At 49.4% G+C, this 21,685-nt stretch overlaps 7 protein-coding genes across 7 annotated transcripts; 3 read left to right on the top strand and 4 right to left on the bottom strand.

Moving 5' to 3' along the window:
- Positions 1-282: 282 nt before the first annotated feature.
- N7509_001779 (DEAD/DEAH box helicase) lies at positions 283-2,297 on the bottom strand (the record flags this gene model as incomplete). Its single annotated transcript, XM_056626416.1, has 2 exons — positions 283-1,980; positions 2,046-2,297. The coding sequence occupies 2 exons, from the start codon at positions 2,295-2,297 to the stop codon at positions 283-285; spliced, it is 1,950 nt and encodes a 649-aa protein (XP_056492211.1).
- Positions 2,298-2,535: 238 nt separating this feature from the next.
- On the top strand, positions 2,536-5,076 carry N7509_001778 (uncharacterized protein; the record flags this gene model as incomplete). Its single annotated transcript, XM_056626415.1, has 1 exon — positions 2,536-5,076. One exon carries the CDS (start codon positions 2,536-2,538, stop codon positions 5,074-5,076), a length of 2,541 nt encoding a protein of 846 aa, XP_056492210.1.
- Positions 5,077-5,541: 465 nt separating this feature from the next.
- On the bottom strand, positions 5,542-7,708 carry rscE (uncharacterized protein; the record flags this gene model as incomplete). Its single annotated transcript, XM_056626414.1, has 3 exons — positions 5,542-6,906; positions 6,973-7,547; positions 7,606-7,708. The coding sequence occupies 3 exons, from the start codon at positions 7,706-7,708 to the stop codon at positions 5,542-5,544; spliced, it is 2,043 nt and encodes a 680-aa protein (XP_056492209.1).
- A 2,497-nt stretch (positions 7,709-10,205) lies between these two features.
- N7509_001776 (glutathione S-transferase family protein) lies at positions 10,206-10,856 on the bottom strand (the record flags this gene model as incomplete). Its single annotated transcript, XM_056626413.1, has 1 exon — positions 10,206-10,856. One exon carries the CDS (start codon positions 10,854-10,856, stop codon positions 10,206-10,208), a length of 651 nt encoding a protein of 216 aa, XP_056492208.1.
- Positions 10,857-12,221: 1,365 nt separating this feature from the next.
- Positions 12,222-14,925, top strand: N7509_001775 (VIT and vWA domain-containing protein; the record flags this gene model as incomplete). The annotated part of the gene is made up of 2 exons (XM_056626412.1): positions 12,222-13,293; positions 13,349-14,925. 2 exons carry the CDS (start codon positions 12,222-12,224, stop codon positions 14,923-14,925), a joined length of 2,649 nt encoding a protein of 882 aa, XP_056492207.1.
- A 2,096-nt stretch (positions 14,926-17,021) lies between these two features.
- On the top strand, positions 17,022-17,261 carry N7509_001774 (uncharacterized protein; the record flags this gene model as incomplete). Its single annotated transcript, XM_056626411.1, has 1 exon — positions 17,022-17,261. One exon carries the CDS (start codon positions 17,022-17,024, stop codon positions 17,259-17,261), a length of 240 nt encoding a protein of 79 aa, XP_056492206.1.
- Positions 17,262-17,836: 575 nt separating this feature from the next.
- Positions 17,837-21,144, bottom strand: N7509_001773 (putative sister chromatid cohesion factor (Chl12); the record flags this gene model as incomplete). The annotated part of the gene is made up of 3 exons (XM_056626410.1): positions 17,837-18,239; positions 18,301-20,824; positions 20,892-21,144. The coding sequence occupies 3 exons, from the start codon at positions 21,142-21,144 to the stop codon at positions 17,837-17,839; spliced, it is 3,180 nt and encodes a 1,059-aa protein (XP_056492205.1).
- Between the last annotated feature and the right edge of the window lie 541 nt (positions 21,145-21,685).

Raw genomic sequence — 21,685 nt, 5'->3', positions numbered from 1 at the left:
AGTATTACGATATGATTAACAAAGAGACCTTTTGCATCACGTGTGAGACAAGACATTGTGAAGTCTGTCTTGCGATTCTGGTCTATCTTTCATCCATGGATTTACGATGGTTTCAAAACCCACCACCTGGAATGATTTCGTTTGCTTAAGGTTTTTGTTAGAAGTTTTCCATATCTTAGATCGAGGGCTAGATTTGTTACGATTGTTTTTCAAGCAGCCTATCTAGCACATCCTCCTTATTATTCTATATCCATAGTAGTATACAAAGTCGATCAAAGCTGGCTATCCTGCCAGAGGTCCAACCTTGACGTCAGTTCTCCTTCGCAGTTCCTCAATCTCCTCTTCCTTTTGCTGAGTCTTCCGCCGGTGGGTCAGCATCGTTTCGTATCTCTTCTTGCCTCCAAACTTCAACTTCGTGATCATGTCAGCCGCCTGACCACGTGTCAGTCCTTCCTGGCTAACTTTTTCTGTTCGAATGCGAGCTCTGTTCAGCATTTGGATCTGAGAGCTTGTCGCTGGATTCTGGCGCCACGCTTTCCGGGAAGAAATGTAGTGTTCTTCGAATTTACTGCTGGCGAATGTGTCGCCTGCTCGTACAGCCGTCTCCAGATCCGGCCCGGAGGCGATATGTCGTGGCTTGGTGAATGTCGGTTTCTCGGTGACGGGGTCCTTGAATTTCATGACGTGACGCACAGCGAACCCGTCTGTCCCCTTTTCTCTCTCAATGGCTAACCACCCGCTTGAATCCGAGAGGATATACTTATCATCACTGACACGCACCCATGAGTATCTGCTTAATGACCTGATATGCTTTTCGTATCGTGTGTCACCGAGAAGATCGTAGATGCTGTCGTATTTGGTGAACTGTAATTGCACGTCCTCGTCGACATCGTTTTCCAAGGATGTAGATGATTCCAGTGGGCTCTCTTCTTGCTTGCTTTCTCGTATTTCTTTTGCGGTGGTGTTGTCCAAAACCTCATTTGGATCAAGGCCGAAGAGGGTTGGGGTTGATAGAACACCTGTTTCCAAGGATGCTACCATATCAATTACATGACAGTTTTTCTTTCCAGGAAATAAGCGCAGTCCTCGTCCAATCATCTGAATGAGGAGGTTACGCGACCGAGTTGGTCGCGCCATAACAACACAGTCGATATTCGGGATATCAGTGCCCTCCGTAAAAAGACCACAGTTCAAGAGCACTGGAAACTCTTGGTTTTTGAAAGCCTCTATTTGCTCCGCGCGGACGTTTTTGTGGGTGTTGGAAGTGATATACCGAGCATCAATACCCTGCTCACGAAAGGTCGCAGTAAGCTGTTGTGTATGTTCGATATCCACGCAAAATACAAGCGTCGATTTTCGATCCTCGGCATTCGCCATCCAAGCGCGTACAGTGATATTATTCGTGTTCGCAGTATTAACCGCTTTTGACAGTGACCCGAGGGCAAAATCTCCGAAGCTGTCCTTCTTAACTTTGGAGAGATTGGCTCCAGATTTGACGGTGGTAAACACCGCATCGGCCAACCAGTTATCTTCGATCATGTCCACATAGTCCTTGTGGTAGACAATATGGTCAATTGCGGCTCCCAGCTTGAGCCCGTCAAATCGTGAAAATGTCGCCGAGACGCCGACCAAGACGGGAGCATCGGGGGAAGGCTCACTCAGCCCGAAGTGAGCCAGGGCATCCAGATAAGACCGCGCAACAATGTGATGCGCTTCATCCACCAAGATGAGCTTATAATCAGCAGGGTCAAACTTCCCAATGCGCCCACGAGCAAGTGTCTGCACCGAGGCGATGATGATATCCCCGTGACCCGTGGCTTTATTATTTCCCATCTCGATCTCCACAGACAGATTAGGGTAAGCAAGGCGGCAATGCCTCGCAGCTTGCTCAACCAGTTCACGTCGGTGAACAATGATCATGGTTTTGGTTGCCCTTGCATCACGCGGTGGTATTCTGTTAATGAGCTGCGTGAAAATGACCTATAAAGGATATCAGTATCAGATTTTAGGAAGGGGCTGGATAATTGCATATCAGGTTAACCAACAGTTTTTCCGGCACCAGTAGCCAGTGAAATCCCTAGCCTTCGATGTCCTTTGTCCAAGTATTCAAGAACTGACTGTATGCATTCCTCCTGATAGTCGCGCAAGATAATACTGCTCGACCCGGGTAATAGCGATGGCGATGGTGCCCCTGAATTGAAACGCACATGTCGCAGGTAATGGGAGGGTATAAATCTTCCTGGAGGCCTCCGCGGCCGCGCAATCGACAGCAGCCCAGCCCTGCGTACAAAATCCATGCGGGTTGCAAGATCGAGGCTGGTAGCTCCGATTGGCAATGGCGCCGCCCCAGCCTAAAGTGCAAACCGCGCAAACACTTTCTTATCGCGATAACCAGCGACTTTTTGGTGGAGCTGCAAGTTCAACTTATTTTTTTTCTCTCTTTCACTCGAACTCTTCGACATTTTCGCGCAGGCGCAGCTGTGATGTTTACCTGCGGCTCGTTCGGACGCGCTGCGACTTTGCCAGCTCTGCACGATGAGCAGCTCCTCTGCTTACGAACCCGATGAAGACGACTCCGAGCTCGATTCTGACACTGCGTCGGGGCGCGCGCGCCAGCAACGGTCGACCTCGCGAGGTCGGACTCTAAGACGATTCTCTGTTGATTCGGAGGATGAGAATCCTGAGACCGAAAAGCTTCAAAAGATTAAACAAGACCGCCTCGATGCCCTCAACGACCTATTCCAAGATATTGGGCCGAATTCCCTCGAGGGTTACACTCGACTTCTCGCGGAAATTGAAAAGAGTTATGATCCTAGGAATGTGAAGGAAGATGATGAGTTATTGAATGTCACACAAGATGGTGCGGTGGTGTGGACGGCCACGGAGAAGGAGGTTCTATACAATTTCCTCGATCGAAAGAGCGCCAACGGAATTAAGGAAATCGCAGCTGCAATCGGTACAAAATCGGAATTGGAAGTGATGGAACATCTCAGGGTTGTACAGAGAACCATGAGAAAACGACTGGACCAGCGACGTCTCAGGTGGATTACTGTGGCTGAGATCCCCGCAGCAGTCGAAATCGACGAGGGATGCTGTGCTGAGCAGGAAAAATATGCCAAGTACTTGACCCTCAAAGATGCCATTGCAGACGAGCACACCAACCAGCTCCACTACGGCGATTATGGTAAAATCGGCGAGACCGAAGCCCAAGCCCTCGGCAATGCAGACTCCGAAACTCCCTTGCAAGGCGATCTTCAACTCGCTGCTGGTCTATTCAATACGTCGAATTGGATCTCCCTGTCTAAAGACCTTTTCATGAACTTCGGTGGCGAAAGGGAGGAAGATGATTGGAGAAATATTGCTGAATCGGAAGAGGACATGCCCTCAATCACCGCAGACGCAATGATGGATTTCTCTGCCCTCGCGACAAGTCTGACCCGCCGTTTAATCCAATCTTCAATATTCATGACTGAATCACGGCTACGTACTACCGGTATAAGCTCGGATACCCAACGTGAAATCAAGCTTGGAGACGTCCAAACCGCAATCGAAGTGTTGAACTTGAAGCGCAAGCGACCCTCCTTCCTGGAACTTGCGCGTCGAAATCGAATGGTCATCGGCGCATTTCCCCCACAAAGAACTATCGCGACACGAACCATCGGTTATGGCGAGGCAAGGAAAGTCCTTAAGTATAATGATAAGAAGTTTTATAAAACAGCGCATGCCATGGAACAAGAGAAGGTTTCGCACAATGATGCGGGTCAGACTGCGGTCAGTGAAAGGAACGAGCATTCAGATGAGGTCATGGATGAAGATGGTGATGACTCTGAAGAAGATGAAGAAGACCCCGAGGACGACACGGTTATTCATGCGCAAAACGAATCCAGTCACCCAAATATCTCACAAAATCCTGAACTTCTACAGCCTGGTATCTCTGATGGCCAATTAGCTGAAGACAAGGAGGAAGAAGAGGCCGACAACTTTGATCGCGAGCAAAGTCGCCAGGAAGAACTACGACTATGGACTATGTTTGAGAAACTCCCACCGCCCGCCCTTCTTATTCCCATAGTTGAATTCCTCCCTAGCCTCAACGAAGACAGGAAAGAGGCTATGGACGACGAAAAGGACGACCTAGCACAGCATGGCATCTCGGAGCACAGGACCCAAGAAGACGTCGCCGATTGGCGAGACCATACTCTTTACCGAAGTGAATGGGAACAATATGGCTCCGACCTGGGAGATCTGGCGGAGGAACTGGTTCAGAATACGAGGAAGCGTCGCCGCGTCGAGGAAGGTGATGCAGAGGATGACGATGACGATCATCATCAGTATGATAGTGAGAAGAAGGGTGAAAATGAGAAACAGCAAGGGAAAATAGCTGGAGGCGAGCCCGACGCGCCACCCGGCGGATTTAAGTCTGCTGCCATTATCGAGAGTGACGACGATGGCGACGACCAAGCTACCGACAGCAGCAGTGGCAGCGGTAGTAGCGGTGATGGCAATGGTGAAGGCAGCCCCGTCGACAACAGTGAAAGCGATGACAGCAGTTCAAGTGACGACAGCAGGGATCAAGAAAGAGGAGGGAATCAAGTCACAGTCTCTGCTCCTACGGTTCCGCCAGCAATTTACATCAACAGTGACGATGATGACAACACCAGAGTTGGAAACCAAGAGAACGAGGCTGGAGACGAAAGTTCCACCGACTCTGGCTCTGGCTCTGAATCCTCCGATGGGTCTTCCTCTAATGACGGCCTCGGTCCTGGACATAAAGAGCAAGCGGCCAGAATCGAAATATCCAGCGACTCTGGCTCAGATTCTGGCTCAGATTCTGGCTCAGATTCTGACTCTGACAATTCCTCCTCTAATGACGGCCCCGCTGTTGTAAATCTGGAGCCCGAAGCCACAATTGAGATATCAAGTGATTCAGACTCAGAATCAGAATCTAATGCCGACTCGTCCGATGATTCTTCCTCGGAAGATTCTCCTCCAAGTCAATTGCCTCCAGCCACCCCTTCAGATCCAATGGATCTAGACGACGAACCTCCTGCTGCACTCCCGCCTGCTGGCTTCATGTAGAGAGCAGCCACGACATAATCACAACTTAATAGCTAGTCGAACTACCACAAACATCATTACATAGCCAAACCATACCCATACCCAATCTACAAGTTCAAGTTCTACATTCAGGATACTTCAAGTTTCAGACAATCTTAGAAACATTTCCATCACGGACATATGATTAGAAAAAAGGGGATAAACACATTGAACGAATCAACACTAACTCCCAACATAATAGAAAAAACTGCGCCTTTTCCTAGCCAGATAAGTTCAAAGAGAATATTCATAACACCGCCCAGCTCCCACGCGGTTCGCTTCGATCATCCAATACAATTCCTCCCTCGTCCCCATCTCCATCCCCATCGCCCCCATCGTCCACCCTCGATATTCCGACCAGCACCTCGTTCGACCATGATGCCTGACGTCTGCTCACTCTCGCACATGGGATGTATCGTACATGCATCGAGAAGAAGAGTCTCTCCTTCACAGCTCAAGCGTCTTAAAGTCGGCGCCGCCCTCAGCGCTCAAAGGCTGAGCTCCAGCCCGGGCATCTCCACCAACAGGCTGGAAGCTGTAGTGGTTTCCAATACCAGCGGTAGCGGCGTTGGCGAGCATGCTGTTAGTATGCTCGTTGGGGCCTTGCAGACTGACAGCCTGGAGAGCATCCTGTGCTTCCTTAACGCGCTTCTTAAAGGACATGCGGTCCAGGAAGAGTTGCTGGCGCGCCTGCTCTAGCTCACGGCGCTCGGCCTCAATAATCTCCTCCATCTCGTTGAACTGCTGCAGCTTGATCTCGAACTTTTGCAGAGTCACGTTCACTGCGGCACCGACGAGGCGGGTCATCTCGCGCTCCTCGTGAGAGGCGAGAGCTCCGGCGCGCGCGGCAGAGGCGGCCATTGCAACGGTAGACAGAGACTCCTTGGGCTTCTCGCTTTGTTCGGCTTCGCGGACGGTGTCCACGTCCATTGAGTCTTCAGCCTTGACGTCTTTGCCCTTGCTGTCTCCCTTCTCCAGCTGGCTGCGCAGCTCCTTGCGGATTTCCTCGACGGAGCGGCCGGCGGCAGCCGCAGCCACGGCGGGCTCGGCCATCTGGGCAAGGAAAGCTACTACCGACAGAACGGGGTTCTCGGATTGGCTGATGGGATCCCTGCCTGCTGTAGTGCGAATATCGGGAATATCTTCAATGTATTTATCCTCGATTTCCAGGGAGAGGAACTTCATCACGCACTCTTCGCGGGTTCGTGTACCCACGTGGTTTGCGATCTGCTCCCAGTTCTCGTCGAAGTTCTCCAGACCCTCCAACAGAAGCAGGAGTTCTGAATCAGCCCACGGGGCATCCTTGTCTGGAACCTGGCTGTGGCTCTTGTCTTCCAGCTTCACGAAGTCTGAGGCATTATGGCTTGAGGGCATGCGTCCTTGGAGGAAGCAGTTGGGGCAAAGGTCGTATTTAGAGTCGGGAGTTGTCGCATTAGCTGATGTGGGTGCAGACTTGGCGTAATGGAATCGAAGCCTTGTGCAGTCAATGCCACAAGAGAAGCAGTGAGACTTCTTCTTGGGCTCCTGCTCAATACCATTTGTTCCATCACCGTTGGTCTGTTTGTCGTCCGTGGAAGGAGTGACATCCTTGCCCTTGTTATCGAAGATATTGCGACGCAAGTCGAGGCCTTCGCCTTTAGTCGCGGGGGTCGAAGAGGCGGCACGGTCTGTGGATGGGAGGGTCTTGCCGGAGGTGACGGTAGGGTTAGGACCAGGCTGGAATGGCTGCAATCCGCGAGGAGTATCGGCAATAACGCGGAAGTGGCCGGTAAATGGTGGTCCAATATTAGAAGGGCGGGATTGAGGATCAACCTGGACATGTTAGCCGGATTTGGAAACGCAAACTAGACTATTACCCCAGATTAAAGGCAAACTCACCTGGTAATTGATCAGACCCCACTGCTCAAGGAAAGAGTGAATACGCATGATGGCGCAAACATCACCCGCCAGGTTGCGACGGCAAGCAGTGACCGTCAAGTATTCGATAGGGTTCAGACGGTAGGTGTTGATCATGAAATCACGGTAATCCTTGTAGGTCGCGGGGGTCTTGCTGCGGTTGCGTCCGTTGAAAAACTCCGCAATGGCCTTCTTCTCGATCTCGTGGACGGTGTTCATATCAAACCAGGTCGCGTAACTGGGGAGGATGATGGCGTGGGTCTGGGTGACAAGCTGTTCGCGGGCGGCGGCCTCCAGCGAGGACTTAGAGGGAGCAGGCTGCTCTTCGCCAACGGCATCTTCAAGGCCTTCGCCAGTCTGCTCAGGTGGTTGCGACTCTCCGGCGGCGTCTTCCAGGCCTTCAGTATCGCGTTTCGCATCGGTCTCGGTACCGCCCATCTCCTCGTCCTCCGGCTCGACATTGTCATTGCCCTTGGGGGAGGCAGGGGCATCAAGAGGGTTCTCGGATCCGGAGTTTTCGGCCTTCTTCTCGGGGGACTCTTGACGTGACTGGGCTTCTAATTCCTGGGGTAAGCACTGACAAAGGATCCAGGGAGGTGGCTGGAAACGACGTACCTGATGCACTGCCGGCATTGGTGATATCTGCGGCGCCCTCGGTGCCAGTTACGGGCTGAGCATTCTCAGATGCCGCGCCGGGGTTAATTGAAGTGTCGTCCATGATGATTTGACGAAAGATAGCTGCTGTCGCGGGCAGCTGAAGATCGACTCCTTTCGCGGTCGTTCGCTGTGGTTCGCTGTCGACCTTGCGCAGCGCAACTTGGTTACGCGTGGCAAGGGCAGGTAGTTGGAAAAGAGTATTGGTCGGATGAAAAGGCAGCCCAATCCAATGGGAAATCAGGCTAGAAAGTGATGATTGGACCAAGTGCTCGATCGCTGGGGGGAGGTGGATGTCGCGCCTCACGGAAAACTCGCGGTTGCTGCCAAGAGATCCGCTAACCGAATTTGGGTTGGCGTGATTTGGTGTTGACACCCTGTGCCTCAGGCATCAATATTTAACGTGGTTGGTAAGCGAGCTGCGCATGCAAGCGAGCTGCGCAGCCGCCCACTTTTTCGCGTCCTCCCGCGTTCATCTAATTTCTATCAAGCACTATGCCTCTAATTCGTCTCCATTCAAGCCAAGACTCCATCGAGAGAGAGGGCCGTATATTACTTGCTATACAGGCTATTCAAAAAAAAGAAATTCCATCTATACGCGAAACAGCGCGTCGCTTCAATATACCCGAATCTACACTACGTACGCGACTCCGCAGTACTACAAATCGCGCTGAAACTCGCGCAAACTGTCATAAATTGACACAGATTGAAGAGGAACTTCTTCAGCAACGGATACTATCGCTAGATCGACGTAGAGCTGCTCCTACACAAGCTCACGTACGAGAGATGGCTAATTTGCTTCTTGCAAAGCGCGGTTCTACCCCTATCCAAACCGTCGGCAAGAAATAGGTATATAACTTTACACAACGTCATCCAGAGCTTAAATCTCGCTTTTTACGGCGATATAACTACCAGCGAGCACTACAAGAAGATCCAAAGATTATTCAAGAGTAGTTTAACCTTGTTCAAACTACGATTCAGCAATACGGTATCCTCACTAAGGATATCTATAACTTTAACGAGACTAGTTTTGCAATAGGCCTCTGTACGACTCATAAAGTAATTACTCGATCAGAATACTATAGTCGGAGATCAGTTTTACAGCCAGGAAACCGCAAGTAGGTAACCGCAATTAAGTTAATTAGCGCTTCAGGATAGGCTCTTCTACCAATACTTATCTTTAAGGGTAAGCAATATAACCAAGCGTGGTTTAAAGAGCTTCCGTACGACTGGCGCTTTAAAGTTAGCCCAAATAGATAGACATCCGACGAAATAGGTCTTGGCTGGCTTCAAAAGTTATTTATTCCGTCAACAAATAATTATACACACGGGTAATATCGACTCTTAATTCTTAACGGACACAGAAGTCATCTTACACCAGAATTCGACCAAATCTGTGCAGATCATAATATTATACTGATTTATATGCCTGTATATTCTTTACATCTTTTACAACCACTTGATATTAGATATTTTGCTGTTTTAAAACGTGCATATAGCAATTTGGTTAGCCAGAAAATACGACTTAGGATCAGCTATATCGATAAACTTAATTTCCTTACAGCTTATCTACAAGCTCGTATCGATACATTTAAGTCAGATACTATTCAAAATAGCTTCCGAGCAGCTGGATTAGTACCTTTTAATCCTAAATCAGTTCTATCAGAGCTCAATATTCGACTTTATACACCTATACCTCCTAGAAGCCGTGGTAGTCAAGCAAGTACATTTTGCCCACATACACCTGCAAACGTCAATGAGCTTTATAAACAAGCATCCTCAATCAAAGCTTTCCTAAAGCAACGCTCAAAAAGCCCTCCATCACCTTTACAGACCGCGCTAAACTAGCTTATTAAAGGCTGTCAAATTACGATGTAAAACGGTATCTTGCTTAAGGCAGAAAATAAGCAGCTACGTAATAAAAATACTATACAAAAGAAAAGCGTGCTTGTACGACTAGATGGATAGCTCACGAGGATGGCCTATCTGTTCAAGAAGCACTAGAGCTCGAGGAAGCTCATAATGCGTTCTTTCGGGCAATACCAGGTCCACGCGTACCACCAGCGCAGGGTACGCAAGTACCAAGGACGCGGGCCTTACCTAAATGTGGCAATTACAGTGAAATAGGGCATAAGAAGAACTCTTGTCCAACTAGAAAATAATGAATATAAAGGCGTTTTGGTTGATATATATATATATATGGGTAGAAGAAGTAGGCGGCTGCGCAGCTCGCTTACATGCGCAGCTCGCTTACCAACCACGTTAACTAGTTACATCTAACTAACTATACACTTGCAGGGATGTACTTCTAGTATGTCGTACATTTTGTTTCATCGCTTGAATCTTGTTACAATATAAACGCAGCTTTGATTAATGGGACAATTTAGATAGGCATTAGCGCGAAGTCTTTTTATCCCACTCCACATCTCCACTAAGCATCGCTGCTCAACTACTCATGAACTACAAAGTGACATGTAACGAGTTACTAATTAAGATCTTATTCTCAGATACACATTCCATACAATCATCTCATAATATACTAAGCTCACAATATTCCATCTCTATGATAGAGCAGCCATCGCAGCATTGCGGGCGTCCAGGGCCGTCGCAACAGAGGGCTTAGCCTTCTGACGGTCCAACCAAGCCACAAGGTTGGGATATTCGGAGGTGCTGATACCCAGGAAGTCGGTAATACCGAACCAAGGAATAAAAGCAAGATCGGCATAACTCCACTTGTCACCAACCAAGTATTCCTTGCCCTTCAGGGCGCGATCCAGCACGCTCGAGACACGGCGAATTTCATTGTAGTATCGCTCCTTGGCGCTCTCGATCTGCTCAGGGTGGTAACGGGTGAACCAGATAGCCTGGCCAAAGTAAGGACCCTGGCCGCTCATCTGGAAATGCAGCCACTGCTTGGCGAGGAAGTAGTCCTGCGAGCCGGAGGCAAAGCTAATGGTGTGCTCCTTGTCATAGGTCTCGACGAGGTATTCCAGGATAGCACCGGATTCCCAAAGGGTGATGCCAGTGTTGGGATCTTCAATTGCGGGGACTCGGCCATTGATGTTGATGGACTCGTAGGGCTCCTTCTTCATATCTGGGAAGGCGACCTCCTTGGTCTCATAAGGAATGCCGAGTTGCTCGAGGACAATGACAACCTTCCATGGGTTGGGGCCGGGGCCGTGGGCATAAAGAGTAACGGGCTTGAGAGACATGATTGTTTTTGGTGGTGAAGGCTGGTATATGGAGTGAATGAATTGAGTTGAATTGAATTGAATTGATGCAGTTAAATAAGAAGCCAGAAAGGCACGAAATGGAGATCTTAAATCGCCCACGATCCCGTATTCTGACTTCATAGTAAACTCCACTCCACTCCATTATTCATGCCTTCGGCTCGGAGCTTGGCTTACAAATGATAAATAAGGCCCACACACCGTGCTCGCACAAACAGTGCGGAACGGATGTGATTTGTTCCCGCGGATTCTCAGGGGGTTCCAATTAAGGTCAATTGAAGCGCCATCACCCCGCGTCATTAGCTGACAGGGTGATATTCTATCTCCCAAGCTATGGGATGCCCTAATCATCAGTAAGCAACCACCCGCATTCGGCCGGAGTTAGTCATCAGGGCCCTATCCCCAACGTCCGATCCTCAGTGCAAAATGAACTGCTGCTGCAGGGGACATATCATTTGGCAATGTGATTGAGACCAAGGGTGAGACGGATTTCATCCCAATCCCCCGGCCTGCGGAATTCGGGCCTTGAGCCTCATATCTCACTCAGCCGGACGATGAGGGGCAAGCTGGTCTGTAAGCAATGGTCAGCAGAGTCATTGAGGGGTATAATAATGGATTTTATTAAAGGGTAGCCTGCAGTAGGAGCAACAGAAAGGTTGATAGATACCATTTACGACGACTATCCTCCGCGGTTGTGAGGGATACAGTGCGTCTCGAAACTGGTGCCATCACCTCCACTCTTTCATTGTTTCTCAACCCACGATGTCAATATCAACTACTCTATATGATAAATGAACCAGGTATATCAATATTCCTGTATCAGTATCAATATCATGACTTACTCTAGGAGAAGGGGGAGCCGATGACAAGCTGCGGGGAGTAGGTGACGGGCTCATCCGAATTCAAGTTTCTTCACGGCCCTAGACTGCTGCCTAGAAAGTAGAAAATGAGTCAAAAGATTTGCGAGTAGGCACTATCTAGCCGCCCTCGCACAATATTTATATTTTCCAAGGTTTGAGTCATAGCCGGAGATTCCTGCGACCAACCAACTGTGATGTTTTCAAGGCGGCCGCGGCCACCGTGGCGGGGGTCATCGAGACCCACGAATGACTGTCGCGACATTTCAGCCCCCGAGACTAGCATCTTAGGCTTTAGCCAATAGTTCTCAGTAAAGAATCTGAGCCTGCCTTGGACCTTTGCATAACTGCAATCATTGCGTCAAGATCATCTTTCATCCCGCAGATCCCTAGAGGCTCAACCGAGAGAGACGTGCATACAAAAATAACGAGCATTCCCACACGAAGCTCTACTTCAGCAGAATTTTCTTTGGTATCCAAAACATTCATAATGTCGTCCTACGGTTGCTTCTATCGCCTTCTTAGAGAAAACGATCGCCCTGCGAAGAGCTACCTCCCTCAGGTGAGGCTCGATATCCATGCCCATGTACTCTCTAGCAACACTCGAACGACCATCACCCAGACCTATATAAATCCATCCAACACCGAATCCATCCCAGAGCTTTTTTATTCTTTCCCCCTCTATGATGGCGCCAGCATCGTTGGGTTCACCTGTCGCGTTGGCAACGAAGTGATCCGTGGACAAGTCAAACCGAAAAAGAAGGCCGAGGAGGTCTATCAGGAAGCCAAGTCAAAGGGACAAACCGCTGCAATTTTCGATCAATCCTACGATACAGCCGATGTCTTCAAAACTCGCCTAGGAAATGTTCCTGCTGGAGGGAAGGTTCACATCGACATCATCCTAGTTCAGGAATCCAAGCAAGATGTCCAGACAGATGGAATTCGATACACAGTACCGATCGCGATCGCCCCACGATACGGTACTCAGAATGACGATCAGGCCCCTAGCGCGCCCGAAGGTATTGCTGTCAAGACGGCGATTAAAGTTGATCTGGTTATGGAAAAGGACTCTGATATCCGCAATATTCGGTCGCCAACTCATCCTATCGAGGTTACTATCGGTCGGACCTCGACCATGCCAGAAACTACTTCCAAAGCGTGCTATGCATCTGTCAAACTCCGGGAGAATGTGATAATCCAGGAGGATTTTGTCGTGACGGTAGGGTCAAGCAAGAAAGATCTTCCCTTTGCTTTCCTGGAGACACACCCTGTGCTGCCAAACCAGCGAGCCCTGATGGTTTCTCTGATTCCGAAATTTGGCTTGCCCCAGAGTGCTTCTGAGATTATCTTTGTGATTGATCGCAGTGGCAGTATGGAGGACAAAATTCCAACCCTCCGATTGGCGCTCGAAGTGTTCCTCAAGTCCCTCCCAATTGGTATCCATTTCAATATCGTGTCATTTGGGTGCAGGAGCAAATCTCTGTGGCCGCGTAGTAAAATTTGTGATCGAGAAAACTTGGAGGAAGCTCTGAAGTACACAAAGAAAATCAAAGCTGATATGGGTGGAACTGAAGTCTTAAATGCTCTCCGGGAATGCCGTGGCCAACCGTTACCAAGACAAAGTCCCCGAAGTCCTCCTCCTAACAGACGGGGAAGTGTGGGACCAGAACGCTGTTTTTGAATTCGTGGGCAAGGCCGTGAAGGAAAGTTCGGCACGGTTTTTCACTTTGGGTATTGGAAATGCTGTCTCCCATTCACTCATCGGCGGAATTTCTCGAGCAGGCATGGGGTTCTCTCAGTCGGTCCAGAACTATGAAGAGCTAAACAAAACGGTTGTGCGAATGCTAAAAGGTGCATTGATGGCGCGCTTGACCGATGCCACCTTGGACATTAACTTGCCAGATCTCGAAGGCGAAGACTTCATGGTGGTTGAGCCGATTGAGGAAGACCTCAAGGACGGTCAGGCAGAAGGAACTAACAAGCCGATCAAATTATTTGACGACAAGTACGAAGAATCTGACAAGGTTGAAAATGTGCACCAACCTCTTCCAAAAGTCACTGCTCCGAGTATCATTCAAGCACCTGTTGAGCTACCCCCGCTTTTCCCATTCATTCGATCCACGGTCTATATTCTCTTCTCTGGCGACGTCTCTTCCTTTCCGGAGACAATCAAACTCCGTGCGAGAAGCGACCATGGTCCTCTGGAACTAGACATTCCGGTCCAAGACATCGGACTCGGCGAAACCATTCACCAGCTGGCAGCCAAAAGGGCGATGAGCGAACTGGAGGAAGGACATGGTTGGATTCACACTACCAAGGATGTTCACGGGGATCTAATCACAAGCAAGTGGGAAAGTCAGATTGAGGAGCTGGTTCAAAATGAATGCGAGAGACTTGGGGTGCGCTTCCAAATTGCTGGAAAGCACTGCTCCTTTGTCGCAGTCCAGGACTCCCATCAGTCCGAGGACAAAGGTGCAGCTCGGGTCTCTTCCGGGGCCATGGCAGGCGATGAGGATGCAGAACTCGTTGACTGTCTTGAAATTTCGGACTTCGACATGTGCGATGCAGGACAGCCTCTTGCTGCCAGCGCTTCGCTTGCCGTTTGCCTTTCGTCACCCGCTTATTGCCCCGAAGGTGAATCAGACGAAGACATGGGATTCGGTCTTTTTGGTGGATCAAGTGAAGATGAGATGGCAGAAGAGGAGGATTCAGTACCACGACCAGCAAAAAAGAAAAAGAAAATGCGTCGCAAGGCGGTTGGTCAATTCTTCGAAGAAGAGGCGGGGATTGATGAGGATGAGGAAGAAATATTGAATTCACATCCCAAGGATGATTCCTCTGGACTGCATGCGCTTATATCTATGCAAACATTTGATGGTTACTGGGATTGGAACAATCAGCTTCTTCAGGCACTTGGTCTCGAAGCAGAAAGCGCTAAAGCTAAACTGCAGACACGCTACAAGGATTTGGCTGGGAACAATTCTGATATTTGGGGCCTGCCTGTCTGGAAGGAGGTTCTTGCTACTTGTCTTGTGGGCCACTTTCTGCAAACGCAGCTTTCGGACTCGAAGGATGTATGGGAGTTGCTCAAAGAGAAGGCGGATACTTGGGTACAGAAATCTTTAAACGACCTGAATGAGACGGACCGAAAAACTTTGAGGGAATTGATCGACGAAGTAGGGATCTACTTTTAACATTCTCTTCGTCGACGAAGGCTGCCTGTGATGAGTAGCCTAGATTTGTTAGATTATGAATCTTGCCAGAATGTTTAAATCAATACCACATGTCGAAGACAACATCTTGCCCACCCTCCTTGTCGCTGCTGACAATTCTATTGCTGACGAACCACCCTCACGGTTCTAGGATTCGGTAGCGACGCCCTTGTAAGGATTCGTGGAGACGCGACAAGCCATGGTCCGCAACTGTGAGAAAGGGCGGGGATGATGTGCTGTTCACCAAGACCGGAGGGCGTGTTTTAGCGCGACTATGTACAGTCATTCCTCCCAACGAACATCCAACATCCACTTGATTCGAACCGCCCTAACCAAGCCTCTCGGGCTTTTTTTTTCTTGCAAGAACTGGCCAGAACTATTAGATCGACAACTCCAATTCGAACTTTTCATCGCCTCAATCAAGTTACACCAACTAAATGGTCCCACAGGGCGATCTAGCAGGGCTCGGACTAGTGTCGGGGTAAAAAATTGAACGTCGGACTAAACGTCGGACTAAACCCAGCCAGCCCTATCACGCCACTGAAATGAAAATAGGACAAAGAGAACAAATACAACAAACACAGTCGATGCAATCATAATACATGAAACATGTAGATTTCAAAGCAAATCATCTGAGCCTCAAGCTGGCTCATAAACCACGGTTCTCGACAACCCCGCGCTTTTGACTCATCCAAGCCACTTCGTAAAGCACCCCAACGAATACGAATGGACGATCTCCAAACGTCATAGCGAAGTTTAAGATACCCATTGCAATCGTAAAAGCAAGTAGATAATACGGAGTTATACATCATGGCTAGGTCTCGCGGCTAAATGTCTAACTTCCAGGAATCAGTTAGTGTAAACCGAATAGATCTAAAAAAAAGTATTCCGTGCTCCGTCACAAGCACCGACTTAAAGTGGAGCCACCCGGGTCGGATCTCCAGGGCCAGATTTTGTACTCCGTACGGAGTATCTGGAGGTCATTTTCCATCCTTCGGAGTTTAAATTCATGCCAGCTGGACCACTCTTTCCTCAAATTAGACTTCAACGGCAAGGCAGCAGATCCAAAGAAAGCCATAGCTACTATCTCGACTTCCTGCTGCCTGACTCAAGCATAGGTGAGCCACGCAAGCTAACGGTCGATCGGTCACGCCCTTTCGCTTATTAGGAAGCCCGTATTGAGTGCCCGACAGTCCAGGCCCTCCAGCCCTAGAAATCACAAAAATAAGCCGCTCGAAGGGGCAGCAGGACAGCTCGATGTATGGACTAAAATACGGAGGGCTCCATACCCAATAGAATATAGGCTCTTTGGTCTCTTTCTGTTCAATCATATTTTTTTTCCTCAGGCACTGCCCTTCCAAGGCTCATTAAATCATGTTGAATAATATCATAGCCAAGAATCAGTTATATCTCTTTAGGTGCCCGCTGTATTGATGGTGCAAAGTGGGGGCTATCCGGATTGGGAGCCCGCGACATCGCAGTTCACACTTCCAGCTCGGTAGTCGTTGATCCAGGGATTTACCTACAAGAATTCGCCAGAACAGTCTATGCTAAGGCCTTCATGAAGACATCCAATTGTCAGCAGCTTGATTTATCAGAAATCCTTGGCAAATCTTGAACCGCGCCCTTGGCTCGTATGTACAAACGATGCCATTGGATCCACAATCCAGAACTCCGACATCTACTCCGACGCTTAGTCCGCTCCACCTACCTCTGACGTCTCGAGTGCTTTGGGTTTCTTCCACATGGTGAGAGTCAGTCGCCTAGGTGGGTCTATGTGGATCTTTGACATCTATTTTTTTTTCTTTTCGGAGTACATGACGGAGTAGTAGTAGATCTTATAGGAAATATTATGTGTCTCTCTCTGCTATAAAGACCGCAGAACCACCCATCCAAAAAGATCCAATCCAGAATCAAATCAGCCTTCTAAACAAACAACCCCATTCTTGGTTGATCCATACTCCATTCCAGCTTGAAATCAGCATATCTATACCAAACTCAAACTCTACTCTACCTTCTGGACCTCCTTCAACCCAACCATCTCTCTCACCATCACCATCATCATCACCACTACCAAGATGACCAGCTTCGTCTCATCCGGCTCAAAAAGCTCCCAGGGCTCCCAGATCCTGAGCGATACCGCATCCACACATTCCACCGTCTCCACCGCAACAACACTCAAGGGCGCCGACTCCCCCAAGCAAAAGAAGAAGTTCTTCTCCTTCTCCAAGGCTGAACCGCAGTCTATCAAGGGGTCATACCAAGCCCAACAGGCCGTGCACAACGAAGCTATCGCTAGCTACTTCTCCCTGCGCTAGTCCCTGTCATACTCTGCGCTTGCCCTTTGCCAAGTCATACCTTGTTTTGACTTGATCCTTCACGAATACAATACCCCCGACTCCGACTGCTTCAACAATACCTTGCACCTCGCATCCTTCGTCTTTATTGACTTCGATTTCAACTCGCCTCGTTTTCTCTCGACACTTTCTCCTTTCTGCTTGCTTGATTTGAACTGCGTCATGATGAATATGAACATAATAATACTCCGTGAAGAATGTTGCGCGATACTTGTTTGGCTGTGAAATTTTGTATAGAATTATTGCTTCGTTTACGCTTTATCTGTGGTTTTAATCTAGATTGTTTGGTCTTTCTACTAACTAGTGTCTTTTCAAGTTTGTTTTTAAGCAATACATGATATTCGCTACATCATTTCATTCCTCCTAATCTTAATGTAAAGTCATCTCGAAATGCAATTATCTGAATATTTCTGTAAATAGATACAAGAACTGCCCACTGAAAACTAATGAATGGTATACCACACTAAATAAACCCCCGATTGTCCGGGTCAAGAAAAAAAAACGCCGGGATAAATGCCCCATAACACTCACACAACTCACAGTCCAGCCATCAACTCACTCATCGAGATAGGCTTCCGAACCGCATTCGAGAATCCTTCGTGATACGTAACCCAAACCTTCCTCCCAGCTTTCGACGTATCATCCGACGGACCTCCCTCAGACTCCCCATCTTTGCCACTCGGACTGGGCGTCTCAAGAATCCGCCCAAAGAAGTCCCGCTTAACAAGACCCTCTTTTATAGACTTTTTGGCGGCTTCGCCTGGTTGCGGGGTCTTGCCGAGTGCGTATTTACCACTGGCAGAATGTTCGGATTGCTTCCGCATTGTCTCCTTGCGATATTCTTGGTCCAGGACCTGGCGGACGGCGTAGCGAACGGGTGCGTTGCCTCCGGAAGATGCGCCGGGCATTTTTGAGAATGAGACAAGTGAGTCGATCGGTCTGTATAAGTTTTGTCAGTTTGCCGATATGACTGTCTTTTCGTGGATAAGGGGGCTCTTACGGTTCCATTCTGTAGGCCCAGCCACCGTGACCACCACCTTCTTGCTCAACTCGTACTTTCTCAAATGTCACACCCATACCGGCCATGACGCGTGCGGCGGATTGAACAAGAGCGCGTTCGGACTCCTTGCGAACGCTGGCTGCGCTTTTGTTGTCGCCGCCTGTTCGGACGATGACGGGTTTCACGTCTGGTGAGAGCATGCGGACTAGATGCGGGACGAGGTCGGTGATGACAGATTCAGAGGACCGGAAAATGCGGTTCATAGGTGCTGAGAATGAAGTGTGGAAGCCGTTCAAAATTGCACGGTTCGCTTTCATTGCTTCGAATGCGGCGAAATCGGCTCGGGGGCCGGAGAAAGGGTGTTCTTCCTCGGCATCCTCATCATCTTCATCCTTTTCTGTGGCCTCGGTCTTGCCTGCGGCAGAGGCGAAGAGATGGTGGAAAGCCAATACAGACTGGCTCAGGTACGGGCCCAATTCCCATTCTTGCTGCGAATGAACCTTCGAAGAGATTGTGTCGTGAAAGTGGAGCCATTCATAAGCAGCACTGGGCTTGGAAAGAAAGGTGTCATCCTGGTACTGTTGGATGGGATATGCGGCAAAACAGTCGTTGACACATCGGTCATGGTCGCCGCTAGAGTCGACCATCTCTCGCAGGCGGTTAATGGCGTGTCTCTTGCGCAGATCGGCTACACCAACAGGTACCCGTGTGTTCGGTCCGTCGTACTTATCTTGGAAGGTCATTCCCATGGGAGTATCCGTGAAGCCTGCACCTTCAGTAAAGACGCGGTTGACAATCTCGCGGACACCTCCACGGCTCATTTCTTTGAAGAATGATCCACCCTCAGTCGACGCACTGAGAACTCGTTGCTCTAGCCAATTTCGGGTCAGACGCAACGCTGTAGGGCGCTCATTCCGTAACTTATGGGCAACCCATTCTGCAGCTACCAGCACGCTGCGAATATCACCCTCCGCAGATCCGGTATTTTTGTCTCCGCGCTTTCTTCGGCTCGCTAATCCCCAGGCTGCTTCGCAAAGTCGTCGGGCTCCATCGCCATCACAGGGAATTCCTTCACGATTGAAAATACTCTTCACTCGTTGAACGACATTATCCAACGGAGCTTGTCGAACATGAATCATCTCCGCGATAGATGACGCTCGTAAAGGACGGAGACTGGGGTGGTAAAGATCATTGCAGACCAGGATCAAGGGCCGAAGGAAGCGGAAATTATCACCCTTGCGCTTTTTGCCTCTGTTTTCTTCAGTCTTATTTGAATTCCGCTGGTCGAGCATGACGAGGTCGATTAGGGCCTTCATGAACCCACCCTCGCCGCCACTTCCGGCTCCGCCAACAACGCCGTCGACTTCATCGACAACGACACAGACAGGCCTCGCAGCACGACGGACTTTATTCTCGCCAACTTCCACATTTGCGCCCTTCACGTTCTCCGTGGCCAACGCATCGCGAATGCGGCCCTTAACCACATCTCTACTGCGTTCGTCACTGGCATTGATCTCCAACACCTCATAGCCCGCCTGTTTGGCACAGACATGGGCCAGGGTCGTCTTTCCAAGACCAGGTGGTCCACTTAACAAGAGCACTTTTCGATGAATGCGCTCTTCATCCTCCTCTTGGCCTTTCTTTGGACGAGACTTTGATAGGCCTGGAAAGACGATCGGCTCCCATCCCTTTAGCCAGCGGAGGACAGCTCTGTGTGTGCGCTCGTCTCCAATAAGATCGGTGAACTTTCTGGCACGGTACTTTTCTGTCCACATCATGGAATCATACTTCTTTTGTTTCGCATTGCCCTCGTGTTTTTCTATAGAAGGCTGTACCGGGGGCGCGGATGCTGGCTTGGAAGCTTTTGCTTTCGCCTCCCTCGCAGCATCGTCCAGCAGTTTGTGTATTTCAATTCCATAGTAGCTCTTCGTTGCTCGTCCTGCTTCCGTCTCAGATCGGCCAGCAATCATGCGCTCATAGGAAAGAGGAGTGGAAGCCTTCTTCGAGGAAACATGGTGCGTCTTGCCTGAGCAGGTCTTAATCTGGAATCGCACTGGGGGTGCAGGGGCGGGTCGAATGGTCATCTGGGGTTGAATCTGAGACTGAGGTTGAGGTTGAGGGGCTTTAGGCGTGGTGTCATTCGTTTGAGATAGAGACGGTAGTTGATGTGGTTGATCTAATATTCCGGGTAGTTCTAGTTCTGGGTTCTCTGGCAAGTCGAATTGGGTCTTTAGCTGCTCGTCCCTGAGAGCAGCAATATCGTCATCTTCTTCATCTTCCTCATCGTCGACGAATCCTCCCACAAACTTCTGTCGCTTGGGTTCGGCCTGTGGGCTCTCGTCTACTTCCCCTGCCTTTCGCTTCTGGGAATCACCCGCCGCATTCTCACGGACGGAGGTCCCGAGTGGCGAAATGAATGGCATTTTGAATACAGGAGGCGAGGACGTAAGTAGTGCCGAATTCCAGGTCGGCGTGCGTGAAGGACCTCGCGGGGTACGGAGGGAGGGCTTTGTCGGAGTAGTATCTGTATAGTACCATGTCAGCGCCAGTCACTCAAAACCAGTGTCTTCTTTCTTTTCAAGAGATCTCACCAAGTCTTAAGTCGTCGTCACTGCGAAATACATCGGACAAATTCCACGCTCGGTGTTGAATGACAACTTTGTTGCGGGTTAGATCTGCGCGCGCAAGGTGGATTGCTTCAAGGTCGTCGGAGAAGGATTCGGAGGGCGGGTTGGCCGTTATTGGTAAATCTTCGGAGTGGAGGTGACAAGCAGGATCAAAGGAGGAGAGAATTGGCGAAGAAGGAATCATCAAGCGTCTCTCATTGTCGTTGTCATTTTCCATGAAAGTGACCGTCAATCGTGTCTCTCCGCAGTTTCGCGCGTCTCGCGGCGCGCGTGCCACGCTAGTCCCCTTTGGGACAAACAGGCATAAACCGCCAAGACCCACCCAATTGGCTGTAGTGCTTGTAGATATTGCATAGTATGTATTTCTTTCATTTATTGATTCACTCACTTCACTCACTTCACCTCCTCCTCTTCCCAGAATGAACCACCTACTTCCATTGACCCCTTTTTATCTCCATCGTCACCATGGCTGCCAAATACATCCCTCCCTATCTTGCGTTGCCAGTTGCTCTTTGAGCCAATGAATTTGCGTCGTATGGTTGACACAGCATGTATCACCAGCAACTGGGATCTTGTTGAGAAAATTCTGGAAGCCTGTTTGAATACAGGCGGTATCGATTTACATCACAAAGCTCAAAGAAATGTATTCTTTTTGGCAGTCCAACATGGCAGGACGAATTGGCTCACAATGATCGTTCCTCACTTTGTGACTTTGGAACCGGGCTGTTCTCTATGCCAAGGAGCTTTGGCTATGGCTG

The sequence above is a fragment of the Penicillium cosmopolitanum genome (genome assembly GCF_028827165.1).
Source record: "Penicillium cosmopolitanum strain IBT 29677 chromosome Unknown utg000004l:1.0-4361866.0:1.0-4365735.0, whole genome shotgun sequence".
Lineage (NCBI taxonomy): Eukaryota > Fungi > Ascomycota > Eurotiomycetes > Eurotiales > Aspergillaceae > Penicillium > Penicillium cosmopolitanum.
This window is presented reverse-complemented; position numbering and strand designations above follow the sequence as displayed.